This window comes from Perca flavescens, chromosome 9, assembly GCF_004354835.1.
Source record: "Perca flavescens isolate YP-PL-M2 chromosome 9, PFLA_1.0, whole genome shotgun sequence".
Taxonomy (NCBI): Eukaryota; Metazoa; Chordata; class Actinopteri; order Perciformes; family Percidae; genus Perca; species Perca flavescens.
In genome coordinates, this window is record NC_041339.1 from 26,458,742 (window position 1) to 26,471,484 (window position 12,743).

General features: G+C 41.1%; 1 protein-coding gene across 1 annotated transcript in view; it reads right to left on the reverse strand.

Annotated features, from left to right (window-relative positions):
* Positions 1 to 12,743, reverse strand: part of fcho1 (FCH and mu domain containing endocytic adaptor 1) — a 68,014-nt gene that overhangs the window by 5,141 nt on the left and 50,130 nt on the right. The window contains exons 13-24 of the mRNA XM_028588061.1: positions 11,574 to 11,767; positions 10,786 to 10,810; positions 10,562 to 10,618; positions 9,377 to 9,428; positions 8,423 to 8,547; positions 5,735 to 6,859; positions 4,916 to 5,022; positions 4,136 to 4,325; positions 3,230 to 3,344; positions 2,110 to 2,265; positions 1,876 to 2,008; positions 980 to 1,176 (exon numbers count right to left, since the gene is read on the reverse strand). Coding sequence (XP_028443862.1) covers positions 980 to 1,176; positions 1,876 to 2,008; positions 2,110 to 2,265; positions 3,230 to 3,344; positions 4,136 to 4,325; positions 4,916 to 5,022; positions 5,735 to 6,859; positions 8,423 to 8,547; positions 9,377 to 9,428; positions 10,562 to 10,618; positions 10,786 to 10,810; positions 11,574 to 11,767 — 2,476 coding nt within the window. The remainder of the gene's footprint in view (positions 1 to 979; positions 1,177 to 1,875; positions 2,009 to 2,109; positions 2,266 to 3,229; positions 3,345 to 4,135; positions 4,326 to 4,915; positions 5,023 to 5,734; positions 6,860 to 8,422; positions 8,548 to 9,376; positions 9,429 to 10,561; positions 10,619 to 10,785; positions 10,811 to 11,573; positions 11,768 to 12,743) is intronic.

Genomic DNA, 12,743 nt, shown 5'->3' on the forward strand with positions numbered 1-12,743 from the left:
AGCGATAAGCAAGTAGGTACTCTTTTTACAATCATTTTTTATTGATTAATCCATTTTTAGTATATACACTGTAAAATGATTTTCAATTTACATAATAATAGGCAGAAAAAAATCCTCACATTTGAGAAGCTGGAAACAACATACACAGACCTTTAGGTCTCCCTCAGGATGAATTGTTACAACATTCACGATTCTCTAACTTTTCCTCTAGCGCCATTAGCAAGTCATTTTAATTTGTGAAATATCTGGGTTCATGACCAGCAAAACTAATGACATCAAAATCAGCCTTAGCTGTACTTTGTTAATTAGCTAACGTTTGCATGCTAACAAGCTAAACTTAGATGGTGAACAGGGTAAACGCTGTATCTGCTAAACATTAACAAGTTAGCCAGTCTTGTTGCTCGATGAATGAATGATTCTTTGCTTCCCGATACCGATTCTGATACCTGAACTTGCGTATCGGCCGATACAGAGTACCGATCCGATACCAGTGTGTCATATATTTTATTATGTTTTAACAGCTGTATACCACTATCCCTGTATGGATGTGATATTATTTCTATCTTTGTTGTCAGTCTGGCTCAGGTTAAACTCTTTGTGAAATATGAACAAACACAAAATATGAATGCCACAGAACTTTCTTTTATTATCCAGTTTGACAGTCAGTTATAACGGAAAAAGAACATAAATAAACTACTTTAACGTAGATTTTCTTTAGGGCTTTATTATCGGTTCATAAACTCCAGTACTTCCCGATACCGATACCAGCGTTTTAGGCAGTATATTTTAGGCTCCGATACTGCCTAAAACTCTGGTCTCTAATTATGATTACATGGTTCAATTCCATTTGTGCATTACAAATAATCTTGACTCAAGTACATAACAGGGCAGGTTCCTGCTAAACCGCTTACAGGCGGCTGACCGTTAACAGTCAACAGAAGCTGCTCATGATCTGTCCAAATGTTACAGCATTACTCACCAGGAGGCGGGTGGCTGGCACTGCAGGTCTGTGGCAGTGTGGTCTAATGGCAGCAGCACCTGGACAGCGGCAAGCTGGGTGGAGGGTGCGGTGGCAGGGCAACAGTGGTAATCCAGGGACACCCGGGTCACGGTGCCGCTGCGCTGACACTCTGCGGACAGCAGGAGGGGAGCCCGCCCCGGGTCCTGAGACGACACCTGAGGAAACATTGGAGAATTGTGTGGGTCCCTAATTTGTAAAGAATTTCCTGATAATTGCCAAAAATGTTTTCAAGGAAACACTTTTAATTTGGTACTAAGTTGAGGGAAAAAGAGTGTTCAATTAAAACATACACAGAGCCCTCCAGTCAGAGCACAGCAGAAATGTGAAATTTGGGTTACACTTTACTTGAAGGTATCTACATAAGAGTGACATGACACTGTCATGAACGTGTCATAAACATAACAAAGTCATAAATGTTTATGACATAACGCTTCTGTCATTAAGTGTCATTCATAAATTAGGGTTAGGATTAGGGTTAGTGTTCATGACAGTATCGTGTCACTCCTATGTAGATACCTTCAAGTAAAGCGTTACTGAAATTTGTCTCTAAAGAAACATAAAATTCAACAGATATGAAAAATACATTTTCCAATAATAAACAAATAATGTATGAAGATTTGAGAAGAATGGAGCTTTTCTTTCAAGGAAAATTCTATTTTCTTTCCAGTAAACTTCTTGCCAATCATTAGAACATTATTCGGGAATTAAGGACTTGCAAAATAAAGCATCAGTATTGAATGTTTATTATATTAAAGAAGTTTTAATCAACACCATCCGAGATGTGCGACTGATAAGGAGAAATTATATTAAAATGGCCCAAATAGGCATTAAATATTAGCATTTTAAACCCTGACCTGATACTTGAGCAGGCCGACGTTGTAGTATGAGGCCTGAGGGTTGAGTTCAGCCTCTCTCTGCAGGTAGAGCTGCAGAGCCTGCATGTTGAACCAGAAGTCTCTGGTGTCTGGGTCACTCTGAGACGGATCACTGTAGAGACAGAGATAGGAGGACGGTTAGGATCACATTACAGTAAAAAAAAAAAAAAAAAAAAAAAAAAGTTGAGACTCAACATGCAGACGGCGGCTGACCTGTAGAGCAGCTTCTGATTTGGCAGGAAGTGATCGATCTTTGAGATGTTGACGAGTCTGAAGCTGAGCACTGGAACGTTTGGGTTGGCTGTGAAAATCCGGGTGATGCCAGCAGGGAAAGACATTGTCAGGTCTCCTGTGATCTTCACAAGACAGCTGGAGAAAGTTGGAAACTCAAATTAATCCTGTTAATGAGGCTGCCAACAAATAGGCATTATAGATGTCATTAAATGGGAAATTGATCACATTTTACACATCAGTTTACCCGTCAAGAGGAGTGCTACTCAGCTGACGGAGACTCTTGTATTAGCCTTACATGGCTCTGGAGGGGACTTTCCAAAGTCTGAGATAATAACCCTAATGATGTTATCAGGATTATCTCAAATTGGGCTTCAGACTTCACATTTTTAACAGAATGCCTGTACAAACTGGGAGCAGAGAGTTGAAAGACATGGGCGATTACCAGACAGGGTCTAACAAAAGATGCAATCAATTGCATTTTGGAAATAAAGTCAGATGATTTTGACTTTTTTTAATTTCATGTACTCTTCTTCTTTGTCAAAAACTGGCGCCTACATTACCCACAATGCAACGTCACGACAGTTGGTGAATCGGGTGTGTTGCATCCTTGTATTCTCGAGCAGAGATGAGGAGCGAGCTACAGAGGTCTGGTAAACTCACTTTTTTTAGAACTCCATACTCTAAAATCAGAGGAGTTGCCTTTTAAAGGTGCAATAGGTAAGCCTTATAAAATTAACTTTCTGTCATATTTGCTGAAACTGACCCTATGTTCCAGTAGAACTACATGAAGCAGGTAATTAAAAAAAAAATCTGGCTCCTCTGGCACCACCTACAGCCTGTAGTGCAATTTGCAAAAATCCACCGCTCCCTGTTCAGATGCACCAATCAGGGCCAGCGGGGGTGTCTAACCGCTCATGCACAAGCATTCATTCTCCCTTGTGGGGGGAGGGGCTTAGGAGACAGTTTTGGGCTTTAACAGAAAGGGGAGAGGAACTAAGAAGTTGTCGATCAAATTTTTTGGCTAAGTCCTGGATCTTTACAATCCTACCTACAGCACCTTTAAGAGCAGAGGATGTGCATGATTTATTTATTTACTGACCGGTTGTGTTGTCCACCTTTGAAGTAGGCATTGATATATTCTGTTATGGCTGCTGCCACCGGCCAGGCCTCCTGTGTGCTAAGGGAAATGGGACTGGGGCCTCGGGACAGGTGCACTGCGGAGAACAAATGTGAGAATCCAATATATACAGTAGTGTCAATATAATGAGTTTTACATGAATTAAGTAATGTTTAAGGGTGGAGTACGACATTTTGGGAAATACTCTCATTTGATAAAAAGATCGATTCCACTCTCACTCTGTCCGAAGTCCAGCATGTTTAAAGCTCATTGACACGTTATATCTTGTTTTGTTTTTTTATTTGTTTAATGAAATTTATTTTATTTTATTTATAGCTTTTATTTTGAACATGTAAATACAATATAATATCAAAAGAAAATAGTAATGTAAAAAAAGAACAGTTAAAAAAATAAAACTCCATAATTTCTTGTACTTAAAGACCTATTTACACATTCAAAAAGGAGTAGGAAGAAGTAAAACTTATGTACTCCTACCCCTTTATACCCTTTCTTTCCTATTAAATGTGTTATACTAATAATATAATATAATAATAATATTATAATCACAGTTTTCCAGGGGGTTAGGAGCCAGATTTTTCTTGGATGTACAGGGTGGATGTTTCCCCATGCTTCTTGTCTTTATGCTAAGCTAAGCTAGAACTCTCCTGGCTGTGGCTTCATACAGTATTTAATGTGCAGACATGAGAGTGGTATCAATCTTTTCATCTAACTCTCTGCAAGAAAGTGAATAAGCGTATCTTCCAAACCCTCAAACAACTTAAGTATATCTGTCTCTCTTGAAGCTAAATGCTCGCTTTAACAGAAACCTTGCCGCTACTTTCAAACATGCATCCTGTGGTAGGATTTTATTTATGCGCTGAGGCTTACACTGTCTTTGTTGGTGGTCCTGGTGCTGGTAGGGCAGCGGTGAGGCTTGTCCTGCCCTGGCAGGACTGGGCGCTCGGTTCTGACTCCACCAGTCGCTGCTAGCTTGAGGCCAATCACTGGGGCTGGAGGAGGAGGAGGAGGTGAGGGAAGGGCTGGGCTCCGGCAGCGGGGAGGAGCACAGAGACCGGGACTGAAACACAAATATTGGCAATATTGGTACTATTGTCATATAGATGATGCCCCTACTGGATCAAACATGTTCGTGTGGGGAGAGAAGTAGGGATAACAGCCCCTACTTCTCTCCCCACACGAACATGTGATCTGTGTATCATTGTGGGAGTGCAATCATGACAATCATAAATATTACGTGTTTGGATTTGGGGTGTGTGTGTGTGTGTGTGTGTGTGTGTGTGTGTGTGTGTGTGTGTGTGTGTGTGTGAGAGTGTGAGAGAGAGAGAGAGACAGAAAGGTGTGTCAGATGTTTGTTGGGTGACTGTACAGATGTTTTTTTTTATGTTTGTGTATTTTAATGTTATCTGTTGATTGTTGGAGCTTGGAGTTTTATCTTATCTTATATACAGTTTACATAAATTTGGTTATATGATATTTATCATTTTGACATTTTAGAAACATTAGAAACCTCAGAAAGGTAATATTTACAGTATTATAAAACTATTATATTGGAGTGAGTTAGATTTTTGTTAAATACAATAGAGTATTAGAGGGAACCTAATATGAAGAGAAAAGCTATTTATAAAATTAGCTGAGCGATTAACTCACTCTTTCACAGGCGCTGAGTCGGCCTGAAGTCCTCTTGGCCCGGGTTGCTCTCGGTGGTGCTGCTGTGACCACTTCAGTTGTGTCCTGTCTGAAGTTGTGTTTGGACCCTTACAAACACACAGAGACACAATGTGACTTAAAGCCAAAATCTGAAATCACACAGTGAAACAAGATTATAAGAGAAGGACATCCTCTTAAATCAGTCAGAAGTTGTGTTCAGAGCAGCCGGAGACAAGCTGAACGAGACGCGCTGCCAAATACAAGCTGGCGCAAAACCTCATAACAATTGATTTGTATTGGATTAATGGAGGGATTTAGCATCCTGTTGGTATCTCAATATCCTTCAGAGATTTTGCTCTTTAGTGAGAAAGAACCAGAAATTTTACTGGTTGAAGGTTGTTAATAAAGTAAGTACAAAGAATGGACAATGCGTGGGATTTCTTTGGTTCTTTTACAGTCAGAGTTTTTGATTTGATCTACTTGTCAATAGGACTTTATGGAGTGTAATAACTTTAAAGTAATTGTTATTTTTCTTTCCTGAGAAAAAGATGTAGGCTACGTATGATGAAATGTCAATTTTTAAAATGAGTTATAACTAATCCTAACAAAATCAGTTAGGACTACAACTAATGATTATTTTCATTAATCGATTGGTCTAAAAAATGTCAGAAAATAGTCAAAAATCTAATTGAATTTACTGAAGCCCAAGGTGATGTCTTCAAATCACTTGATGATGGGCTTATGCTGTGGTCATTTATACATATGTTTATTTGCTGCCAGCCACAATAAAACCTGAAATGCCAAAAAAGAAATCAGTACCCTTGTGCGAACTGACACTGCATGATATCGGAGTGTTCAGATTCAGGCAGTCTTGATCTTTATCTGTGGAAAAACACAGATCCTCCTGTGGTCCTGAGTGCCTCGTGAGTGGAGGGGCGTTCCTGCGTGGCTCACTATCTGATGATCGATGTTTCCTCCTTTCTCCTCCTCCTCCTCCTCCTCCACCTCCTCCTCCCCCCCCCTCTCCTTTCCCTCCTCCTTCCTGTGTTTTGGAGCTACTCAGCACTCCAAAGACACTTTCACTAAACGGGTTGTGGACAGAGTTCCAGTGCATCAGCTCCTTCTTGGGCTGAGCTGCAGGCAAAGAGCTTGAATTAGCATTGAGTACCAGCCTACTGCTATTGGTAGAGCCACCACCACCTCCTCCGCTGCTGCTGCTGCTGCTGTGTGGAGGGATCAACCCAGCTGCTGCAGCCATCGACGACTGGTGCGTTGGGCTTCCAATCATTGTGATCGCAAACGGGTCATCAGAAGTAACAGGAGGCGGGAGGCTCTGATCTCGTTTTCTGTCTCTGTCTTTACGATTAGAGGAGGATGAAGAGGACGAGGAGGATGAGGTCGGGAGTGTCTTGGTGTCAGTGAAGGCGATGGAGAATGGGTCCCCTCGCACCTCCATCCCCCTGCCCCCCTGAGTTTGGCGAGGCGGAGGACGCGCCCAGGCGTCAGACAGGTTTAAAGTCTCCTGGGTGACAGTCCTCTCAAACGCGGCGAGGAAGGGGTCCTCGGGGGGAATGTGTTTGCAGTTCCACACCGACGACTCCATCTCAGGCGGGGGGAGGGACTGGGAGAAAGCAGGGAACCGCATAGATGAGGGGTCCATATCTGGGGGGACACGAGAGGGACGCGACGAGGCGACGGACCAGACGCTGGCGGGGGGGTCCTGCGGGTGAGGACTCCGACCAGGAGAGGGGTCACGGAAAGCAGAGAGAAAAGGGTCCGCAGGTCGCCCCAGTGTTTGTGTCTGTTCTTTACTCTGTGACACAGGAGGCCAAGCCGCCCAACCCACCGGCTCAGGGGAGGGCCCAAGGGGCTGATTGGAAGGTGAGTCCAGGCCAGAGTCTTCAACGTTCTCCGGAGAGGAGGAGTCGGACGAGAAGGCAGCATCTGACACACACACACACACACACACACACACACACACACACACACACACACACACACACACACACACACACACACACACACACACACACACACATCAAACACATTACAGGGCATCAACACAATGCAGAAAATACCAGTAGAGACAAAGAACTCATAAAGATGTAATTACTGATCTGCAGTTGTAAATTAAACTTTCAGTACAAAAAAGTTAAATAAATAAAACACATTATCAACTTAAAAGGTACAATATTGGCCCAAATATAACTCAATATTATTTTCTGGATGATACGTTTAGAAAGGTGGGGGTCATTTTAGATTTGAGGACTATACATTTAAATATAATTATAGAAGCAGGTTTTCTCTTTGAATGGAGCAAGTACCAAATAAAACTCAAAAAGTCAAAAGGGATTACAATTAGAGACCTCTTTATCAACAAGAAAATGTGCCTTTTTCAGCCAGAATTTGGTGTCCTTCAGAGTAATTTTTTGGGTTTCCTGCAGATTAGAAACATTGTTAATGTTTGACACATTACCATCTCCAACACACTTCCTGTGACCACATGTCTCACGTCCCTACCTGTACACATCGGATATTCCAATCTGTTCCAATTCTCTAAGGGAAGCTTGGAGTAAAGAAATTGGTTCTAAGTTATCTGATGAGTTTTGGGATGAGGGGATGGAGACCTGACTTAATAGGATCATAGGACAAATGTAAAAAAAAAAAGAGCTTGGGAGGAAATATTTCTTTTACTAAGTATAATTCTTGGGAAACAAATTGACCCAGACTGTGTACTTGCTGTTTTTGAACTGCCATTTGAGACCCAGTAGGCTTTAATGCTTTGTAGGATTATAGTTTATTTGCAGGAGATTAAGTACTGCTCATCTGACTCATACATACATACATACATACATACATACATACATACATACATACATACCATTTGTTAAGATTTGGGGTCCATTTACTGATTACATCAGAAAGCAAATCCACACGGCTGCAACTATGTAATGTTTTCTTGATGTATATACACCACTCTTCAGCGTGGCTTAATAAAGTTTATTTGAACTACCTCTTAAATGATACTCATTGTACATCCACAGACTATGACAATGTATGGACATTTCCATCACATCAATGAAGATGCAGCATATCTAGGCACCTTTTTTTTTGTTCGTTTTATGTGGTTTTTATGTGTCAGTGGGTGTATCGGCGTGGGGGGTCTATGTGTCGTTGCCTCTTGTTTGGGTTTTTGTTTATACTTAGAATAAAAGTTTAATGAAAAAGAATGTCTAACTGCCAGTGAAGCAGATAAGTTACAGAAATGAGGGATTTATGTTTTTTGTTCATTTAAGTATTTCATGTTTTACTTTTATAAATTCAAGGCTTCACGGATGAGGGTTCTTTTTTTCTCAGGGAAACTTCCCACCTGGGATAGTCTGATAGTGACAGTGTTTATTTTAACCAAAAACTGTTGGACAAGGGGAGATTGACTTATATTTGGGCCAATACGATATCAACGTGAACAGACAAAGAAAATATTTTGAACACAACAACAATTCTTACATTCAGAGGCACCAAAAGCGCTCTGCTCTCGGAGTTGTTCCCGACCATCAAAACTTTTGGACTTGAAGGCCGATTCTAACGGTGGGCCAAACAGACTGTCTGAACCGGACGCTGTTGAACTCAACCTGGTGGAGAAACAAGGAGGGAATGACGAAGACGATCAGGGAGAGCGGAGTGATGAGGAGAGGTGATAAAAGGGAAAAAATGTGAAAACAGAAGAGTGGGTGTCATTGAGAGAAGAGGAAATTAGGGGATTGTAAAGGATGTAGGAAGAAAAATTTAAAAAATGCAACAGTTTGGGGAAGACTTTTCCTGTTTCAACTTGACAATGCCCCCCCCTGCAAGCCATGTCCATAAATAAATGGTGTGATGTGTAAAAACTTGCCTGGCCTGCAAAGAGCCCTGACCTAAACCCCATCCACCAGATTTGGGATGAACTGGAACACCGACTACAAGCCAGACCTTATCACTAAACATCAGTGATGAAACTCTAACACTCTTGTGGCTGTATGAGAGCAAATTCTTGCAGCCAGGTTTCTAAATCATGTGGAAAGCTTATTAAAGTTATTGTAAGAGATGAATGCACATTATTTTGCAATAGGACCACATATGGGTGTAATGTTGACCACGCATTGCATCAATTGCATCTGGTCTGTTTTTGAATTTTGTTTCTATTTAAAAACAACTAAAATCCAATTAAAGAAAAGGTTGGTGCTGTCTGAGCTGCAGAGGAATTTAAGATGGAGGGAAAAGACAATGAGAGAAGTGGGGTGACGAAGGAAACACTGGCAGATGGACGGAAATAAAACAAAGATGGTGACAGTGGAAAGACTGTGAGGAGGAAACCTGAAGAGCCTCAAACCACGGAAAATGCCACTGATGACGCAATTTCACCACATATGTCATCCTCTCTGCACCGCTCAGAGACAGATATGAAAAGCAGAGCCGTCTCACCTGCTGTGATCAGGACTGGAGGTGGACCTGTGTAGGCCCTCCTGCTCTCCATCTGTAACGAACACACACACACACACACACACACACACACACACACACACACACACACACACACACACACACACACACACACACACACACACACACACACACACACACACACACACACACACACACACACACACACACACACACACACACACACACACACACACACACACACACACACACACACACACACACACACACACACAGCAGAGGATGTTCCATAATCAGGACTAATCAGCAGCACAGTGTTCTTTGTCACGGCGTTGATGGGCTGCTGAGATCGACTGAGATCGGAAGACATGAGGGGAAAACCCATCAGCCATTACCTTCTCTGTGATAAATACCAGCAATTAGCCTGGTTTCACTCAGCTCCAGCAACTGCTGCTGCTGTAGCTGCAGAGCAACCACTTTAATGAGACGCTCATTGTTAATCCTGCTGCCTCTGGACATACGAGAAAGACTCCCCGCTGCTGTGAAGCAGCAGGTTGTTGCCTCCAGCCTAACCTACTGGAGTTTAACGATCCTGTCGGTGATAAAACACGCTGTGGAGCACGAGCAGAGGGCCGGGTGTGACTAATGGAGGGTGGCTGTTCATGCAAGGTCAGCCAATGAAGAGATTTTCTGCCTAGAGGGAAACATGGGGGCTAAACAGGCTGGAGGTAGAGCGATGTTGCAGGATAGAATAATCACTTTATTCCTACAGAAGTGGTTGTGTGCGACAAAATGTTTTTTCAAATTACAGCCATTAACGAATGAAAGGATAGAAACTTCAAACCTCCATTAAAAGTAACATGACAGTCTTCAACACTGCATGACTGATAATCTTTTGTCATTGTAGTACAGATAAGTACAAAATTAAGGCTGCAAATAATAATTTTTTTCTGCTGATTATTTTCTTGAAAATCAATTCGTCTTTTGGTCTATAGAACATCAGAAAAAAATAAATCCCATTACATTGTCCCAGAGTCCAGTTTCCAATATATCAAAATAGTTACAGAGTCATTTTCTGTTGATTGAGTAATCAACTAATCATTTCAGCTCTATAAAAATATATATATATATATATATATATATAAAAAGAAGAGCATGACAGACGGACAGACACATAGATAGATTTAAACAATGAGTCAGACTCACCCCTGTGGGAGGCACCTTCGCCCTCTTCTGAGCGACCTCCTGCAGTACTTGAGTTTCCTGTAGACACAACACCTTTCAGAAGTCTGTACTATTACGTATAGTACACACACTCTTGTATATTTCCTATTGATTTACGGTGCAGGAAAGAGATTTGTTGCACATTTACAACCACTGAAAATGACTTCATAAACACACAACATTCAGACACATTTGACTGAACTTACTGGAAAGATGCCACTTGACTGACACCTGAGAGTCATGAGAGGGAGACAGATTTGGTCAATACAGTGGACTCATGTAAAAGAAAAGACTGGTGTTATTCTATATTTTTCTTATTGTCAAAAAATCCCATAAACAACAACGAATAAATCCTTCTCTCAGTACTTTCTGACTCCCCTCGGAGTTGAATTTTCAACTGCAAACATGCATTTAGGGCTTTAGTGAGTATTTACAGCAGAAAGGCTTAAAATAATCTACACGCCCATGTTCATCGTATTAAAGGAACATGTCACCCAGTGGAAAAGTGGTGTGATTTTAATAGTTTCTGGACAACAAGTTGATAAATAAGATATATCGAGCTTTGGCTACACAGACAAAACTTGGTAGTAGATGAATTTTACTTTTTTCCAGGGGAATTGTAGACAATAATAATAATAATAATAATAATAATAATAATAATAATAATAATAATAATAAAAAAAAAAAAAAAAAAAACTGGACCAGGATTTGTTTTCATCCTTTTTGGTAATTTAGGACAGGTTTAGATTTGAGCATGGCAATTCATTCTCAACCTTGAGGTTAATATACTAAAGTGAGGTCCATCTATTTAGCCCTATCCAGAACATCTTCAGGAAATGGATCTATGTCAGGGAATAGCTAAGTAAGGGAAAACTGCGTTCAGAATATTTACCACAGACTTTTTGATTTCTGCATCCACGGTTAAATGCTAATGTCTTCAGAGGGATCCTGACAAACTTACAGAACATGACAGAAACACCAAAACAAACACAACCTGTTGCCGGACGCCTCTATTGGGTGGCAGAGTGAGCGCCCCGACGGTGGCTTTCAGCTCTTTCTCTGTGGCAGCAGAGTTACTGCGATTACTGCTGGCCACCGGTCTGATCTGGATGTGGAACTTTTTGGGCTCCTCATCATCGAAGTCCGAGTCACTGGAGTAAAAGTTGTTTTCTTTCTCCTCAGAGCAGCGTACAGAGAGAGACGATGGTCAAGGAGAACAAACATACTGTAAACAGGGAATGAAAAGTGATGTTGTTTGGCGAGTGCTCTAACATTACAAAGGAGAGCAGCATTGCAGCATAATTGCTGATTACTTGAGCACTACGGTCATGTTTTTCAAATCTAAGGAATTAGTGTAAAGGTTAAGAAATGCAATGTCTGAATATTGTGTTTGTACTGTACATTTGTGTAAATGTACTGTACTGTTTTCATTTTCCAGTATTATAGTGTTGCATTACTGAAAGCCAAATTTATTTTATTACTGTAAACTTATGAGACGTAAATATCTAATGTTTGAAATAAACCGAACAATTTAACTAATGCTTCATTACCTATATTTAAAGTAATACAGCATAATTTTAAAATAAAATGAAAGTTTCCAAAAGTTGTTCTTAATCTATTCTTAATTCTTAATTCTTATCATTTGAAATACTGACTTTTGCAAAAAATTACACATTTCTTCTTGTTGCCGTTGGTATAATCTTGAGGAAATTACCATTTAACTCAGGACATCAGAGAGAAAATGCAGGCGAGCAGAGTGCAATTCAACACAGACACATATAAAACACAAATAGAGGCAGAAGCACCGCAAAGTGTGCTGGCAGTGAGTGCTGCAGGGCTTCAAATAGCCAAACTGCCACTTCCTCTTTGTTTGGACTCCACTCTGCTGCACGTGGAAGTGTTGGGTCACATCATGTGAGGTGCGTTTGTGTCTTGTGTTTATTAGAAGATTCAGAGAAACTGAGGGACATGTACAGCATGAGGAGACTTGATGAATGTGAACCATCTATTCTGAGCAGGCGGGGGGCTCGATCGAGGGATGACAAAGTCCGGAAGAGTTGTTATCTCGGAGCTATCAGGACTGAGAGCTGCTACTGATAAATGGATCAGGGCTGGAGAGTCAGGACACAGAGTGTTAGGAGGACATTTCATTCATATCCCATGC